General features: G+C 34.4%; 1 protein-coding gene across 3 annotated transcripts; it reads left to right on the top strand.

Moving 5' to 3' along the window:
* The first annotated feature begins 17,314 nt into the window (after window positions 1–17,314).
* On the top strand, window positions 17,315–19,199 carry LOC141721052 (transcription factor TCP3-like). 3 transcript variants are annotated; one of them, XM_074523787.1, is made up of 2 exons: window positions 17,315–18,351; window positions 18,432–18,574. In XM_074523787.1, exons 1-2 carry the CDS (start codon window positions 17,937–17,939, stop codon window positions 18,440–18,442), a joined length of 426 nt encoding a protein of 141 aa, XP_074379888.1. In that variant the 5' UTR covers window positions 17,315–17,936; the 3' UTR covers window positions 18,443–18,574. The 3 variants fall into 3 exon arrangements, with proteins under 3 accessions (XP_074379888.1, XP_074379887.1, XP_074379886.1); XM_074523786.1 differs by adding an exon at window positions 18,972–19,199 and having other exon boundaries at window positions 17,317–18,870; XM_074523785.1 differs by having other exon boundaries at window positions 17,318–17,563; window positions 17,644–18,896.
* The last annotated feature ends 676 nt before the right edge of the window (window positions 19,200–19,875 follow it).

Raw genomic sequence — 19,875 nt, 5'->3', positions numbered from 1 at the left:
GAAGAGTGGAAAATTTTTGACCGTAGGTATCCTTCATTTGCTCAAGAGATTCGTAACATAAAGCTCGGTCTTGCGACCGATGGTTTCAACCCTTTTGGCCCTACCGGTAAAAAACATATAGTGTGTGGCCCGTGGTGATAGTTGTCTACAATCTTCCACCATCGATGTGTATGAAAAAGCCTTATATGTTCATGACCGATATAGTTCCGGGTCCAAATAGTATTGGAAAAGATATTAACGTTTGTCTAAGGCCTCTCATCGATGAATTGAAAATATTGTGGAATACCGGGGGTGAAGACATACCACCAATCTTTGAAACAAAATTTTACAATGAGAGCGGCTATTATGTGGACAATTAGTGACTCTCCCGTTATGAGTATGATAAGTGGGTGGTCGGGCAAAGGAAAGATGGGATGTCAAGTGTGTCTTGGAAGCGTGCAAAGGTTTCAATCAAAATATTGTGGAAAATGTAGTTTCTATGGCACAAACTGAATATTCCTTGAATCAAATGATCCACTCCGTCAAAAAAGTAATTTGTTTGATAACGAAGAAAGAAGATTGTTTTGTGGTCGTTTGTCCGGTGAGGGTGTTAAGGAATAATTGATGGTTTAGTTTTTCCACCACCTGGAAAAACTAATTCGAAGGCAAGGAGTGTCGGATACGGGAAAGAGCATCATTGGACTCATGTCCCAATCTTTTACGAACTCCCTTATTGGTCATCACATAGTTTACGATATTCAATTGACATCATGCATACGGGAAAAATGTTTTTGAAAATATTTTTTTTACTATTGTCAATGCGGCAAAGTCAAAAGATCATAAAAAAGCAAGAGCGGATTGCAAGCATTTTGGGGTGTTACCATATTTGTGGATCGATGAGAAAGGAAAGTCACCTAAAGCACCTTATTCCCTTACTAGAAAATAACGTAAACTTTTGTATGAATGGATTAGTTCACTAAAACTTCCAGATGGTTATTCCTCAAATATATCACGTTGTTGCAATGTTGAGGAGTGTACATTTTATGGATTCAAATCGCACGATTGTCACATTTTTCTTCAAAAATTATTGTCTCTCGCAATTCGTGAACTTCTACCGGTACCAATTGCCGATGCAATCACGACAGTTTCTAACTTTTTCCAAGATTTATGTTCATCCGTGGTTACAAAAACCGACTTGGAAATAATGGAAAAATCGGTTATCAAAGCGTTGTGTTTGTTGGAAATGATTTTTCCTCAAAGTTGGTTTGATTCGATGGAACACTTGGTTGTACATTTAGCCGAATAAATTAGACTTGTTGGACCTGCTTATTGACATTGGATGTATCCGATTGAGCATTTGTGGGGCAAATTAAAACAAAAATTCGGTAATAAAGCAAGAGTTGAGGGGTCAATTGCCGAACGATATATGGAGGAGGAGATTCTTAATATTTGTTCCTTTTATTTTGCCTCTGACACGATCCATAATAAGGTACGTCGTAACGAGGTTTTGTTTGATGTGCAAAATTATGAGAATTTAGAATGTTCAAATATCCAATTCAATCTCTTGGAAAGGAAGGAAATCGATACATGAATGATGATGAACGAGAGTTAGCGGAAGAATATGTTCTTTTAAACTCTTCTGAAGTTCAACCTTATCTAAGGTACCAAAATCTTACTTTAAAAAATATGCGTAATAATTTTTGTTAATGACACATGCATGATTTTTGTTAATTTCTGTTTATATTTTAGGAAGTACCAAGATCGTGTTATGCGACAACGCCTGGAAACAACACCTCAAGATTTAGATCGTATTGTCAAAAGTCGATTTAAAACTTGGTTTAAACAAAAGGTATTTATCTATTTTTAATTTGCATGATTTTTTTTGTTTTAAATTCTTATAATTACAACGTCTCATCGATTTGAATTGTTTTTATGTTGATAAAGATGAGGTGGAAGGACCTCGTTTTAGGGATTTACTTGAAGGGCCGGTATTAAAAGTTATGACTTTTGAGACTTGTCAAGTTAATGGATATAAATTTTCAACAAAATCTGCATCCAGTTCTGGTATTGTTGTTAAAGGAAATTTGCATGGAAATAATCTTGATTATTATGGTCAACTACAAGAAATTATTAGACTTATTTATCAAGGATGCAATCATGTATATTTGTTCAAATGTATATGGTTTGATAGTGTTGGTAATGGTGTGAGAATTGATAAGAATCGTGTGATTATAATTGATATGACTTCAAGATTGAAGTTAAATGAGATTTTTATTTTAGCTAGTCAAGCCTCACAAGTATATTATGCTCTTAGTGTATTGGATCCAAAAGCGAAAATATATACGATGGTCAAATCTAAAAGTCGCCCAATTGATGAATCTATCGTTGCGCAAAATGATATAGAGGACGCTTTTCAGGAAGATAGATCTAATGCATCGACCTCGTTTTCGCTCTTTGTCGATTTTGCACAATATGGACAAATACCGTTTATATGCACCATAAATAAAAAAATGGTTCACTTTTTTCTTTTCTCTATTTCTTTCTCTATCTCTCTATTTTCTCAATCTCTCTATTACACTCAAAACTTCACTTAAATACTTCGATTCAATGGCATTTAATTCATGAAGGAGCCCCAAATCATCTCTCATTGCCTCCGGTTTCACTCTCGATGTAAGATTTTCTTACGATTAAGCTATTTTTTGACTCGATTGCATATATGTGTGTATGTGTATGTATTTTTTGTGTTTATATATATGATTCGAAGTTAATTATATGTTTTTTGTGTTTGTTAAAGTATTATTCTCACTTAAATTGATTTGTTTCACTTCAAATCAAACTTCATTGATTTTTCAGTTTTTATGTAAAGTTTTGCATGTAAAACATTCTTCGGTTATGTCAATTTGTTGAATATAGGTTAAAGTCATAATTTTTGGGTGTTTCGTCGGTTTGTTTACTCTTTTTAGAAGTATAAATGTATTTTTAGGGTTAATTTTTAGGGGTTTGCTCTCGTTAATACATAAAAGTACTCGAAATGGATAATTCTCACTTAAATTGAATTTTTTCACTTCCAATTGAAGTTCATATGATTTTTCAGTTTTCATGTAAAATTTTGCATGTAAAAGATTCGTCCGTTTTGTCAATTTGTTGAATATATGTGTAAGTATAAATTTTAGGTTTTTTGTCGGTTTGTTTACGTTTAAGTAGAAGTATAAATGTATTTTTAGGGTTAATTTGTAGGGGTTTGCTCTTGTAAACATGATCCGTACTCGAAAATGGATAAATATTGCACTTTATATGTGAGTTTGGAACTTTAATTTGTTGTATATATAGATTAAGTTGATTTAATGGTTTAATTTGCGTAATTAAACAATGCTCTAATTAGCTGTGTTTATTTTTATCGTTAATTTGTGAAATGGATACGTTTATATGCATTTTAAATGCATTTTATGTGATTTTATATGCTTTTTTATGTGATTTTAAAATCATTTTCATGTACTGTGATTTACTAGCATATGTTTTATATGTAATATGATTTAATATGCATTTTATGTGATTTTATATGCATTTTTATGTGATTTTAAATGTATCGTTAATATGTGAATTTATATGTATCTCTAAGTGATTTTAAATGCATTTTGATGTAAGGTGATTTTAAATACATTTTGATGTAATGTGATTTTAAATACATATTGGCTAATATATTCTTATTGTTTATTTTAGGATATTTTTGCTTGGTTGTTGACGTTGATGATGATTAGCCTCGTTGTTTTGGCAATGGCGAGGAAAGGGAAGGGAAAGCATGTTGAGAAGGATAAGGGGAAGAAGGACAAGGGCAAGGGCAAGGCCAGAGCCACTAGTACTACAAAGGGCAATGTAAGGCATATGTCATAGCCTATTTGTATATTCGAGGATTTAACTCAACTTAAATAAAAATGTAATAAGTAAATAGTGGATCTACCGTCAAAGAGATCTCGCAAAGTAACATCTGTCAAAGGATTCAGAAACAAGGTTCATCTACAGACTTGAGGAATTAATTCACTGAAAGAAGTTCAAGAAATTGATCAAGTCTCAGTGATACAAATCAAGATTGTGGATTTAATCAAGTGACAGAGATCTCGTCAGGGTATCAGATAATTACAAGGATTTAATCTGAAGAAAATCAAGTATCAAAGTCAAGACATGAAGAAACATCACGGAAGTTAGTCACTCATGAACCAGACAGTACATCGAGTGCCAACATTGAAGTGGTGGAATTGATTCATAATTCTCAGTGATTTTCAGAAGATTTTCAGAAGAATGGTTGCTGCTCAAGATTAGTATTAATTCTCTATTAATTAATTAAGTCATATAATTTAATTAAGAAAATAAATTATATATGCAAAGATTAAATTATTGATTAATTGAATTAATTGATTAATTAATTCTAAATTAATATTAAGGATTTTCAGAATTTTAAATGGATTAAAATATGTTTTAAATCAGCAAGACAATTGAAAATGAACTAGCATGACAATCTGGATTGTCATACCGATTGTCATGCCAGGCCATTTTCAATAGTCTCACCGAAAGTTACACCGGGAGGAGGATTGTCTTGCTAGTTCATTCTGATAGTCTTGCTAGTTCATTCAACTGTCTCACCGAAAGTCTTGCTAGCTCAATGGATTGTCTTGCTAGCTCAATGGATTGTCTTGCCAGTTCAAGTAGGTCTGTTAATCGAACTATAAAGATAGAAGCAGCAGAAGTCATTAAAAAATCATCCAACAAAATTCAACAACCAAGAACACAGAAAGAAAAGCAGCCGCAAAAAACATTTTATTTTTCGTCTGCTAAATTCAAGATCACATTTCTAGTTATTAAAGTTAAATCCAAACAACTAGAAATTATTCTCTTGTTCTTGTGTAACTATCTAGCGGATCAAAATCCCTGGAACTTAATCTCAAATTGCGTTTAGCATTTGAATCTTTTTATTGCAAAAATAGAAAAAGTTCATGTCGAATTTATTCTAGATTTTTGATAATTAATTTGAGATTAATTCCTTGTAATCGATACCGTTGTTGTAACACCCTTCAAGTTTAATAATATTCTTATTTAACTTGAATTTTGTTTCACATTTTTATTCCGCACTTAATTCGATTATTTGGTACTGTTTGTATTCAACCCCCCCTTCTACAAACACATTGGGACCTAACAATTGGTATCAGAGCCTTCTGATTAACGAACAAATCAAGATCCTAGACTTTTGTAATTTTTCAACTCCTTGAATTTTTATTTATTCAAAAATTCATAATGACTTCACAAAAAGTTGGAACCGTTAAAATTCCACTATTTGATAAAGAAAATTATATCATGTGGAAGAAGAAGATGCTCTTGTTTTTACAAGTTGCAAATCCCAAATATCTGAACTTGTTAAAGAAGGGTCCAACAACTCCAATGGTTATTGAACCAGAGGTGATAGTAGATGATGTTGTGATTACCAAAGCTAGAACCTATCCAAAAGAGCCTGAGGATTTTTCTCCTGCTGAAAAAGAAGAAGCCTCCTTGGATGCCAGCCTTCAATTAATATTAATTGATTCCCTTGATCCCTTGATGAACAGATATGTGATGAACTGTAAAAATTCCAAACACATGTGGGAAACTATTGAGGTGATTAATGAAGGCACAGAGGAAGTTAGGGAGAACAAGTTGGAGATCCTAACCTCTGAGTATGAACATTTTAAATCCAATCCAGGAGAAGGAATTACTGAAGTGTTTGAGAGGTACAATGCGTTGATCAACAACCTGAACATAAATGGAAAATATTATTCAATCAGGGAGGTCAACAAAAAGTTCCTTTTAACACTGTCAACTCATCTTGAACATAGAATCACTGCCATTAGAGAAGCTAGAGATCTGAGTGAGATTTCTTTGGATAGACTCTATGGTGTGTTAAAAACCTATGAGTTGGAGCAGATTCAGCAAAAGGAAGTCTACGGGAAAGATCGAATGGACAGCACATCTACTACTCTTGTAGCTGAAGGTCAACAACAACAACAATCTCAACAGTTAGAGAGAATGGTACAGTTTTCCAAGGCTGAGGAAAATGTGTTAGTAGCAGAATATGATCCTCATACTACAAATCAATCCAGTGATGATTTTTATTCCTTGGAAGAGCTGGAGCAATTGGAAGATGAGTCAATGGCCCAAATTGTCAAGAGATTCTCCAATGCCAGATTCAATAGAAATCCCAAGTTCAAGTACAAGTCCAACTACAACAGATTCCAGACAGGTGGATCTTCATCCTCTAACACCAGCAGTGGTGGATACAAAACAGGGATGGTTGATTGGAGCACAATTAGATGCTATAACTACAATAAGTTGGGACACTTTGCCATAGAATGTAGGAAGCCAAAGCAAGTAAGGAAGAACTCTTATGATTCAAATCAGAAGAGTAACTCTGAAAGGGCTTATCTGGCAAAGGGAATAAGCTGGGATGATACTGATAGTGAAGATGAAGAAGAAGGGAATCTTGCTCTTATGGCTATTGATGGAAAAGCTTCATCGTCAAGAAAAGATGTAAAATATACTGATGCTGAATTAGTTTATCATCTAGGAGGTAACTTAGATTGTGCTCGTCGTGATAATGAACTGTTAAGTCAACAGATCAAAGACCTTGAGAAAGAGGTCAATGAATTAAGACTTGTGCACATTAATCAAGACAAGTTAAAAGAACAAGTATCTTTTCTAGAGAATAGAGTTAACTGTTATAGACAACTCGAAACTATTCTCAAAGACAAGATCACCGGTCTTGAGACTAAGGTTAGATCCTACTTCAATTCTTGTTCGAAGGCTAAAGAGTTCTACAGTAAGCAAGCTGTTAATCAAATATCTGGAATAGGATATGATTATAATGCTGTTATTGGAGAATTAGGCATAAACTCCCCTCCTCATGTCTGTTCTAAAGGTAGGGAAGTACCATATGTGCTTAAGGGTGTTGATGAACCCCTCTATAAAGCATCAATTGCTGAACCATTTGATGCGACCTCTTCTGTTATTCAAGAAGAAATACGTGCTGAAGATCATGCTAATGAGAAGGTTGTTTCCGAGTCAAGTGTGTCGAAAGTTCCTGTCAAAGTTATGAAAGCAACTGAGACTAACTCAGACATACATAAGTTGGATAACAAAAATGCCATGTCTACCATGCATAAATTGCCTGCTGTTAATCACTCTCATAAAGCATGTGGTGTTGCTAATTGTATGTCTTGTGCTTTTAATTTGATGTATGCTTATTTTAATGGTAAGCATGTTTCTAGTGATAAGACTACTCCTCGTCAACATGTGAATAATAAGAAGCATGATAGGTCTAAGACTGCTAGTCCTTCTAAGGCTAGAAAGGAGACATTTGTGCCTAAGCCTAAACAGAAATTTGTTAAGGCTGTTTACAAGGTCAAATGTTCAGTCATTGAGAAAGTTGAGACCATTAAAATTAAAAATGTTGTTTTGCCTGACAAAGGACAATTCTACAAGTATGCCGGACCCAACCAAGTTTGGGTTCCGAAGAAGGTCAAATCCATTTGTAGTGCAGGGCATTAAACAGGTGGAACCGGTAGTGTGGATTCTTAACAGTGGATCATCAAGACATATGACCGGAGATAGAGCCCTGCTATCATATGTGGTTGAGAAAGCTGGCCCCCTAGTTACCTTTGGAGATAACAGCAAAGGTTTATCTGAAGGATATGGTTGTTTATAAGTTGGTAATGTTATCATTGAACTCAAACTTCTTTCTACATTAGTGATTTCTTATTTCATTAAAATCTTTTGAAATCACTAGTGTACATCATTTCTCTCAAAAGATTAAATGTATAAATTTCATTCATTATAGATCTTAAGTACATTTTATCTCTCTATTGCCATATATTCTGTGATACAGGTTCAGTCTCCAATGGCTTTCTTTCATTGACAGTCATGAGGTTCAAAACCCACAACATCTATCCCAGATTGTAAAGACAAACACAAAAACAGAACCAACCAACACTCTCTTACCACTAAAATGAAGTATGAATGAGCGTGAGGGAGATAGTGCCATAGTGCACCACATAAGGGAGGTTCTGAAGTCAACCCAGTAGCTCTGTCTCCTACATAGATGAGTAGTATTTAAACCGAGACAACTGCTAGCCCCCATAGATCTTCTCAAAAAGATGTAATGGCTGAAAAGGCACAAAAACAGTTACTAGATTCATTCTCTCAACAGGGTGCGTCTATTGAAATTTTCCTGTCGGCCAAGGTATCCGTTGTAGTGTCACCACTTCAAACATAAACAATTCTTGATGCACAAGGAAAGGGTACACACACAAAGGATGAGTTGACGGAAATAAGAGTTTCGACCATTTTAAGGCCAGATTCGATTGTTCAAGGTTCGTTAATGGACCAATTGCCTTTACAGGTGTTAGGAGAGGGTACTGATCTAAAAGCCATATGTCAGTGGTCAGTGTCTGCCTCCCCAGGCTTAAATCCCCTGGATGCATCTGCGGATAGTGGATCTGACATAGGTGCAGATCGACAACTTGTTGACAATGATTCAGATATCACCTGATGAGTCACAAGGAGATGTCTTCACAAACATTAGAAGGGAACTTTGATCTTTATGCTAAATTCGTTGGATCATTTTTTACCTTCCCAGAATTCAAATCTGGAACCCTAAAAGGGAAACTAGCAAATGGTAGATTATGACTCAGATTTATCTGACGAGTTCAACAAGGATGGGGATTTGCGAACTCCCATTGCACCACCTGTGACCTCCTTAAGGATGGCTAAGGTGATTTTCCTTGCAGGTACAGCTGAATGTTGAAGCTATGAGAGGAGTGATACACTTGTGAGAATAAGTGTAAACACGAGTGGAGAGAAGAGTGAAACACATGTGAGGTACACTAAATAGAATCACACACTCACAGTGAGGAAGAAGAGAAACTACTTGTTATTTCTTTTCCAACCAAGTGAAATATGAGAACTCCTTCAGACGACGGCATACATTCCTTCTTTAAGGGGAGATAAAATGTTAAGTAATAGTTTGGAGGATTCCTTAACTAAGGGGGAGAAATAGCAGGGAGGAAGAAAAAGATGAAGCATATGTACACTACACCACACCATTGTTGTTTGTAACTACGGATCCTATTGTACGGGAGAGGTGATAAACACAAGGTGATTTTCTAGTCAGGGAAGAAGCTGTTTTCTAAAAGGGGAGTACCATTAGTTTTTATCAGCGGATCCTATTGTACGGGAGATGTGGTAAACGAAGGTGATCTTCTTTAATCAGTTAATTCTCATAGGGGAGAAGCAAGAGAGATATGTGTTTCTCAACAGGAAATGTGGTTGTACAAATGAAGATGAAACTACTTGAAGTTACGTTCAGTGTAGAGGAACATCTATTTGGAATCTGGAAAATGTTAAATGTTATCCAGAACTTTTCTACTATTTACTTTGCATTTCTGTTTATATCTTTTTCTTATTTGATTAGTTGAGTTATCCTCTAGGTATTTGTTGTTATTGTCTAACAAACAAATAGGGGGAGATTGTAAGGCATATGTCATAGCCTATTTGTATATTTGAGGATTTAACTCAACTCAAATAAGAATGTTAAAAGTAAATAGTGGATCTACTGTCAAAGAGATCTCACAAAGTAACATCTGTCAAAGGATTCAGAAACAAGGTTCATCTACAGACTTGAGGAATTAATTCACTGGAAGAAGTTCAAGAAATTGATCAAGCCTCAGTGATACAAATCAAGATTGTGGATTTAATCAAGTGACATAGATCTCGTTAGGGTATCAGATAATTACAAGGATTTAATCTGAAGAAAATCAAGTATCAAAGTCAAGACATGAAGAAACATCACGGAAGTTAGTCACTCATGAACCAGACAGTACATCGAGTGCCAACATGAAGTGGTGGAATTGTTCATAATTCTCAGTGATTTTCAGAAGATTTTCAGAAGAATGGTTGCTGCTCAAGATTAGTATTAATTCTCTATTAATTAATTAAGTCATATAATTTAATTAAGAAAATAAATTATATCTGCAAAGATTAAATTATTGATTAATTGAATTAATTGATTAATTAATTCTGAATTAATATTAAGGATTTTCAGAATTTTAAATGGATTAAAATCTGTTTTAAATCAGCAAGACAATTGAAAATGAACTAGCATGACAATCTGGATTGTCATACCGATTGTCATGCCAGGCCATTTTCAATAGTCTCACCGAAAGTTACACTGGGAGGAGGATTGTCTTGCTAGTTCATTCTGATAGTCTTGCTAGTTCATTCAATTGTTTCACCGAAAGTCTTGCTAGCTCAATGGATTGTCTTGCTAGCTCAATGGATTGTCTTGTTAGCTCAATGGACTGTCTTGCCTGTTCAAGTAGGTCTGTTAATTGAACTATAAACATAGAAGCAGCAGAAGTCATTAAAAAATCATCCAACAGAATTCAACAACCAAGAACACAGAAAGAAAAGCAGCCGCAGAAAATATTTTATTTTTCATCTACTAAATTCAAGATCATATTTCTAGTTATTAAAGTTAAATCCAAACAACTAGAAATTATTCTCTTGTTCTTGTGTAACTATCTAGCGGATCAAAATCCCTGGAACTTAATCTCAAATTACGTTTATCATTTGAATCTTTTTATTGCAAAAATAGAAAAAGTTCATGTCAAATTTATTCTAGATTTGTGATAATTAATTTGAGATTAATTCCTTGTAATCGATACCGTTGTTGTAACACCCTTCAAGTTTAATAATATTCTTATTTAACTTGAATTTTGTTTCACATTTTAATTCCGCACTTAATTCGATTATTTGGTACTGTTTGTATTCAACCCCCCCTTCTACAAACACATTGGGACCTAATAGGCAAGGGCAAGGCCAAGGCCAAGGGTAAGGGCAAAGGTAGCGTGCATTTGCGGGATGAGCCGACGGATTCAGATTCGGACCCGAATGATCCGACTCGGCACATGACAAATGCGGAGGAGCGAGAATGGCGAGGAAGGCGACCTCGATCACATTCGACTGGCATATATGGAGAGAAACCGCCATTGAAGCCATATCGCATTGATATCTTCGATGGACAGTAAGTTAAAAAAAATTTAAATTGCATTATTCCTATATGTTTATATTTTTGGTTCATTGTTCAATATTGTTATGTGAATTGTTAATATTTATTGTTTTCTTTTATTTAAATATAGTATTGAAGATGATACGGCTAAGAAAATGCTTTTGGCTATGATTCGGGAGAAGTGACCTCTTGGGCATTACACTTATACCGATATCGAAGAACGTCACCCGGGTTGGTTGAATGCAACAGTCGAGGAGTTTCAAGTAAGTTAAAAATTCTTTTTTTTGTAATTGTCATTTATTTCTTGATTTTATGATGCATTTATCCTCGTTTTTTTTTTGTAATTTTAGAAATATTATAGGCATCTTAAGGGGCAAAGCCGTTCAAAGGCCCGAAAAATTATGGAAGATCACATTAAAGTGACGATAAAAAGGACTTTGAACGAGCTTAAGAAGAGGGTAGGGCGAAAAGCAAGGGAGGAGGGCGTGAACAAGTTGTCTTTGAAGCCGCCTTATTGGTCCGTTCCTTTTTGAAAGGACCTTTTGGAGTATTAGGAGAAGAACGAAGGACACTTGCACTGGTCATCGGTTGGATCCACCAACCGACAACAAGTTGAAAGATTGCATAGTGCCGGTGCAAGGTCATTCAATAAAGTTCGGGAGGTAATATTATTATATTCCATCACACATACATACATACACGTTCACCATATTTAATATAATCAACTAATTATTAGGACGTGCTAATATAAGTTGTTTAATATTTTGAAAGGTAATGACGAACAAAAACAAGAAAAAGTTGACGAGACTCGAGGTGTGGGATAAATGTCATAGGAAAGTTGGATCCGATCCGGAAAATCCCGTCTACACTACACCGGCCGCCATGCGTATTGCGGTAATTTTTATGTGCTTTTATGACCATTTTATGTGATTTTAAATGCATCTTTAATAAGTGAATTTATATGTATTTTTATGTGATTTTAAATGCATTTTTATGTGTTTTTATATGTATTTTTATGTGATTTTAAATGCATCTTTAATAAGTGAATTTATATATATATTCATGTGATTTTATATGCATTTTTATGTGATTTTAAATGCATGTTTAAAATGCGATTTTATATGTATTTAATGTGATTTTAAATGCATTTTTATGTGATTTTATATGTATTTTTATGTGATTTTAAATGCATCTTTAATATGTGATTTTATATATTTTTAATGTGATTTTAAATGCATTTTTATGTTATTTTACATGCATTTTTATGTGATTTTAAATGCATCGTTAATATGTGATTTTATATGTATTTATGTGATTTTAAATGCATTTTTATATGTGATTTTAAATGCATTTTTATATGTGATTTTATATGCATTTTTATGTGATTTTAAATGCATCGTTATATGTAATTTTATATGTATTTATGTGATTTTAAATGCATTTTTATATGTGATTTTATATGTATTTTTATTTGATTTTAAATACATCGTTAATTGTTTTAAATGAATTTGTAGGAACGATATGTCGCCATTCTCGAGCGCATGCCCGTGGAGGTTACACATGAAAGAGATGTGTCCTAAGTCCAATCATGTATGATGATTTAGGAATAACTTTTATGTAATCTGTTTTGATTTCATTGATATTAATAAAAGACTTGTTTTGGTTTTATTGTGGGCTTTATCTATTTAAGTGTCTAAATAAGATATACCATAGTTTAGAGTAAAGCTTTTTTTGGATTATGATGAGATCATAATAATGAGACCTAAAAGATGATAACTCTAAACTTAAATATTTCCTGGTCGTAGGATTACTAACTGGTAATTAGTAATCCGCAAAGATCGGTACATACTATGCTTGCTTTATTATGAAGGATGTCTGTTCTCATATACATTTGTGTGGTGACACTATAGCTAGTATGTAGGTGCTTATTATAGAATAAGTTCACTGAACATGACTCACACAGCTGAACAATTGATGGAGTTCACTCACGTGTCATCAGTTGTTCACATAGTGATAGTTGTACAAGTATCCTTAGACTTGAGGTCATCATAGTCATCTTGTGTACACTGAACTATGCTTTGGTTTAGTTCTTAGTCTCCAAGGACAATTATAAGGGCTCTACTGGGTATAGGAATTTGTACACGAAGATAGTGTATGATCAATAAAGGATCTACCCCTTTCAGTGAAGGAAGAGAATGTTCAATGTTGATCCACTTATGCTAGTTCAGGAATCTTTGGCCAGAGTGAATGAAATTAGAAAGGAGTTTCTAATTTACATTAAATAGAACTAAGCACAGTGAATGGGAAAGCAAATGATTATATAAGATAGGCTTGACACAAGTTCCATGCCTTGTATTTAATCGTGACATTGCAGGGTAGAAGGAATTGATTGTACGGTAACTACTCACTGAATAGGTTCTTGGTATTCTGAGCAGTGAATTCGTATTATCCGGATAGTCGCGATATGCTGAGAAGTATCCCTCACGATGTAGAATAAATATGATTAATTTATTAATTAATCATATTTAATGAATTAGAGAATTTATATAAATAATGATAAAATAGTTTTATTATTATTTATTTCTACTACCGGCTTAATATTGAACCTACAGGGTCACACCATAAAAGAGAATGATTTAATGGTGGAGGAATTAATTAATAATGGTTGGTAATTATTTATTTGTGAAATAAATAATTAATTAGCAGATTTAATAATTGATTAAATGAGATTTAATTAATTATAAATTAATTAAGAAAAGTTCTTAATATTATTAATTAAGAATTTAATTTTGGAAATTAAATCAAGTGAGAGAATTATTTTTCTAAAGTGTTTAGAAAAGGGATTAATGATTAAAATGTATTTTAATTATTAGTTAATTGGTTAATAAGAATAATCAATTAAAGGGTTAATAATAATAATATTTTATGGAAAATATTCAGCTGAAAATTTTGCCTTTAAATATACTATTATAAACCCTATTTGCCTCAACCCAAATAATTAACCCTAATTCTAAAGTAGAACAAGAGGGAGGCAACTAATTCTCTCAACCTCTTCCTCCTCCATCACATTGTACTCTTGGTGGATACCGGTGGAGTGCTTCACACTTGAGGAGCAGCTTCTAGGGATCTCCACTCATCGTTCTTGGATCGCTATTAAAGACCTCCATCTTTCCATTAACGTAAAGCTTCTTAAGGTAAACATACTGAACTACGAATTAAATATTATTTTTCGCATGGATCCTGCGGAGGGTTTCGGTTTTTTAAGATTTAAACTTACATTTTCATTGCGTTTATGTGCTAAAAACCCTTCAACACAAACGGGTGGTCAGGATGAGCCGTGGGATTGGTGGATGGAAGCCTTGGAGGTCCCCAATGTACAAAGCCGAAAAAGAATTATATGGTGGGGTTCCCCAATGCTTGGGCCACCGATCTCTTGCCTACACTTGCTACCCGGTACCGAGATTCCACACGGAATGAAGCCAGCTCATCCTCATCCGCTCCGAGACAATGTGAAGCCATCCCCGGCAATGTATATCTTGCCATCGTGAGGAATGTGTTTACGGAGATCCGTGCTAATCCAAATCGGTTTGCTCGCCCACTTTCCGATGCGGAGATAGCTACATTCGCACGTACCGCTCCCGAGGCCTCAGATCCATCCTCCGATCCTAGCCAAAGGTTGCAATGGAATAACCTTATCAGTGGCGAGATCGTGCATATCGTGGGCTCCTTGATTGAAGATATCGTCCAAAAGACGGAAGCTCGTGTTACGGAAGTATAATTTTTGACCTTCTTGTTTATTTATTTATTTTCATTCACATGTAAATTTTGTTTCTTCTTTTTAACTAGTTTAATTATACTTGTGTATCTAGGAAAACAATCGGCGTGTAATGGAAGTCGATAAGGATTACATGTCCGAGGATGAGACCTCCGATGATGAGGACTTTGATGATGGCGGCGGTGATGGCGGTGATGGAGGTGGATCATCCGATGTTGATTTGTCGGATTAGTTTACATTGATCGGTTTTAAGACTATTGTAATTTTCTACTTTGATGGTTATGGGATGTAAATTTAATACGTTGTTATGGTTTGATACTTTGTCGGTTATTTGAGATTGCTTATTATGTAATGATATGGTTTGATCCTCCGGTTACCGGAGTTTGTAAATGATTTCGTTGGATTTAATATCTATTGTTTAATCATTAAATTTACTAGTTTGGTGGAATGATTTTGAGTAGTATAGGTTATTGATTGGATTGGAGATTTGGTTGTGAATATTGTTTGGTTGTTTTGTTGTTTGATTTGGTTTTGTATAGAGACTGCAGAAAAACCTGCAATTTTTTTTAAAATCAGACCTTAAAACCGACCGACAATAGACATAACCGACCACTTTTGACCATTACAAAAACCAGAAAACCGACCGTCAGGTGACATAACCGACCACCTTCTTCATAAAACCGGCCGTTTCCTTAAGAGGATGGTCGGTTTTAGGACGGTCGGTTATGACATTTAAGTCAGCTTATGGTGTAAAACTGACCAATGTGCACACTTTGACCACGGTCGGTTATGAGTTCCAGTCAACTTTTTAAAAATAGACATAACCGACCACCAACGATCGGTTTTGACTCAGTGACGTGGTGACACGTGTGCACAGTGACCCCACATTTCAGTAAAATGCCCAGGCACTTAACCGACCACAGTGTTGGTCGGTTATGAGGGTTAAACCCGACCAAAAGTCATAACCGACCAGACATGTGGTCGGTTATGACCCTTTTAACAGACCGTTTTGCCTCTTAACCGACCGTTTTTGACGGTCGGTTTTGTCCTGTTTTCTTGTAGTGATATAGTACGTAATTTTAGTAGATTATAATACCATATATAAAATTATAGAGTCTAAATATTTTTTTTTCATATAATTAATGTAAAGCTAATTGAACTACCAAACTACTAATCTTTAAAAAATCAAGAAATGGGGAGCACATTAACATTAACTATAAAATAATTCTATCTTTAAAAATATAAAAAATGGATGAAATAAAATGTGACCCGTGTTTTGTACGGGGGTTATCATACTAATTATATTATAACAGTGCTTGTTAAAATTATGTTGATAAAACTAGGTTGGTGGTGTCAATTGCAACACTTAGGCCTCGTTTGTTTCGATGTATCTGGAGTACGAAACTTAAAGTTCCTTGGATTTAAAATGAGTTACAGTGTTTGGTTTGTTGTATTTTAAAATGGACAAGGGAACTTCAAGTTCCATGCTTTTTGTAGTTATCACAAAATAGGGGAAGTTAGTTACCAAGTTCAACCATGGTCACCACAAGTTACATAGCTATTTAATATAAAAACATTAATTACTACTTACCAGACTTAACTAAGCTATTTAATATAAAAACATTAATTACTTACCAAACTTAACTACGTAACCTCTAGTTACATATCAAGAAACCAAACACGTTTACTTTAATTATCTTGGAACTTGTAGCTGTAACTTGGTTATGGGATAGTTCAAGTTCCCGTGTAATTATAAAAGTTGACGAAACAAACGAGGCCTTAATACAATAGTTCTCGAATCATCCCCAAAATAGTTGCCAATCCTTGTTAAATTTACCACAATTCAATATCTTTATTTTGTGCATCAATTTTTTTAATACTCAAACAAATCTTGGTGATTACATGCTTCTTGCTGCAAGAAGATCAGTGCTTGGCACAAGAATGCATATTGCCGCTCGAAAGACTTTGATGCCTTGACGAAAGTTGTCATTCGATTGAATTGAAAAAATGTTTTTAGCACGTTTCTTTGTTCGTTTTACTTCAAATGTTGCCATGTGAAACTTAGCCATCACAAAAAAAAAACTTGATCTGGGGTGGGGAGGGGCCTATATTTATTTCGATATAGGTTACTCTCATTTATAAAATTGCTGGAGAGTGTCCTAAACTCCTAATGCAGCTGTTGGTTGAGATGAAACTCAATATGTAGTACAAGTTGCCAATGAGGGGAATTCTAAAATTGAATACAATAGTTGGATAGTGCAAGTGGCACCCAGCAAACAAGTATGCATGCTTGTCTTTTCTATTTAGTGAAAGTAGATTTGTTTTTAAAGAAACTTACAAAAGTACATGTACCCCATAACATAAAGAAAGAAAGACACTGTTATATATCACTATCAAACTTCAATGGGAGTTGGTATTAATAATTATTATTATTCAGTTTTTTGTTAATTCTTTATATATAGCAAATATCTGTCACCCTAACAGAAGCATCAACCAGCTCTGGCTTACAACATAACAGCAAAGTAGACTAATAAAGATTGTATTTAATCTTAGTTCACATTTTACATCTTACACTTATCAATCCTCTAAACCATCTCTCTCCACTGCTTCCCAATTTCAAAACCCAAGTCATTCTACCAAAAGACCTTTTCAGATCATTCTACTTTTTGTTTCTTGGGAGGGGGAATTGTGAATACTTTAGTCCTGCCATTTTTCTTGATAAGGTGAATTTTCTCAAAACAAAATGTTTTATTGATTTTAAATATTCAGCTGAACCTAAAGGGGAAATAATTTTAATATATAGGTTTCTGGGAATTTTGGGTGAGGGGGTAGAGTTGTCAGGAGGGGTCAGACATTGGGATTATCAACAAATTTAGTTGCAGAAAAAGTAGAAACATCAAGAAAAACAAGATTTGAGAGTAACATATAGTGACCAGGTGACAGCAGCTCATCCTCAACTAGATTGGATCAACACGGACAAGTGTGAAGTGTGTAAGCTGATACATTTAGAAAAACGGAAACAAGTTACCTATTTAGATCTGCAAGCAAAGTACAGAAGCCAAAACATAATATGCAAAAGCAGCAAAAATAGTGGGCATGAAGAGTACCGGAGGAGAAATAGTACAAGTTGAAGGAGGCCATATTCTACGGTCCACAGGCCGGAAAGACAGGCATAGCAAGGTGTACACGGCCAAAGGTGCTAGAGACAGAAGAGTCCGGCTCGCGGCTCATACAGCCATTCAATTTTATGATGTTCAAGACAGGTTAGGATATGACCGTCCCAGCAAAGCAGTAGATTGGCTCATGAACAAGGCCAAAAATGCTATTGACAAGCTCGAAGAGTTGCCTCCGTGGAACCCAATGGACACTACCACCGTACTAAACCCGAGTCAGAACCCTAATGAGCTTTCACTGCAGCAACATCAACAATCAGAACCTTACTTGTTTCACCAGCAATTAGGCCATGATCCAATTAACGAAACTATGAAATCTTTTTTCCCGACAAGTTCAGGTATGAATTATCAGAACTACCCAAGTGGTTCAGTACAAAATAATCCTCAGGATCTATGTTTGTCTCTTCAATCTTTACAGGACCTGAATAGTTCAGTCCATCCCACTCCTGCTCATGATCATCATTCTAGTCTTTTTCCGGGTTCTTCGGAGGCAAATTTCCAAAGAATGGTAGGCTGGGAAGGGGAAATGAAGCCACCAGAAGGATATTCTTTCTATCCACACGCAATGCCACAACCACAAATGATATCTCTCAACTCATCAGCATTTACTCAAAGGGAACCCCTTCAGTCCAGTAGTTTTTCGCCTTATGTTCGGGCTTGGAATGACCTGCCATTCCCTGTGTCTGACCATAACAACACACAAGCAAATCATCACATCTCAATGTCATCAAGCTCTCAGTTTGGATCAGACAAGATATCAGGTTTTCGAGTTCCTGCTAGAATTCATGGAGAGGATCCTTCTTCTGCGTCGGATAATTAAGTCTCATAACTAAATTATCCAATGTCTAGTCCATCAGGTACTTGCTAATCTTGGAGCCATAATTTAAATACTATGTTTTTACCCTTGTAAGCTGGTATTCCCAAAAATGATATTAGATGTTAATGTTGGAGACTACAGGTGCAAGAAGATGGTACGTAGTTCGAATCGTACTGTGAAATTTTTATAAATGTCGAAGATTTATTGTTTTATTAGACCCCTATGTTCCCAGCCCAAGCTTGTTGTATGGGTAATTACATAATCTGTTAATTAATCCATCGGAGATTTGTACTTGAAAGAATTGCCCTTTACATAATTATCATAATTATTTTGTAATATTAGTTTTTGAATTTGACACTATATTTCTAATTAAGTTTTTGCTGTTCTTTTACGTAACTGTCGTAACCTAGCACATTAATGAGCAGTTGTGGAACTAAATCCTGGTTTGTTTGGAATTTTATAAATACATGTTTCATGAAATTTAGTTGTTAGTGGTTACACGTTAAATGAAATCTTTTTGTTTATTTGGCTATTTTGTAGCTAGAGATTATTTAGTTTATTTTGGTAGTTAGGTAACAAATTTTGCTAAGTATTTAATAATTTAATATTTAAATAATTATATAATTTGTGGTGATCATTATAATGTTGATAACTATTTTTTGTGCCAGCTGCTGATTTTTTTTATCTAATTTAAAATATAACAAATCAACATTTCATAAAAGCTGGGTTTATAACACTTAAATAAAATATAAAACATTATATTTCATTATTTCGAATATAACACATTATTTTGAACAAAACGGTGCCTTACATTTCATCGAATTAACATTTCATAGAAGCCGGATTTATAGCACTTAGAATAAAATAATCAAGATAATTATAATTTTTTTTGTAAACATAGAAAATTTATATTGTTTACATCCAATGTACCTAACCTTGTTTAAACTCTTTCTCTTTTATTTTATAATTTCAACGATGCATGACAACAATTATATATTTTTAAATGAATTCATCATGTTTGTAGTATTAAAATTTTATTGTAACA

Source organism: Apium graveolens, chromosome 4 (assembly GCF_009905375.1).
Source record: "Apium graveolens cultivar Ventura chromosome 4, ASM990537v1, whole genome shotgun sequence".
Taxonomy (NCBI): Eukaryota; Viridiplantae; Streptophyta; class Magnoliopsida; order Apiales; family Apiaceae; genus Apium; species Apium graveolens.
This window is presented reverse-complemented; position numbering and strand designations above follow the sequence as displayed.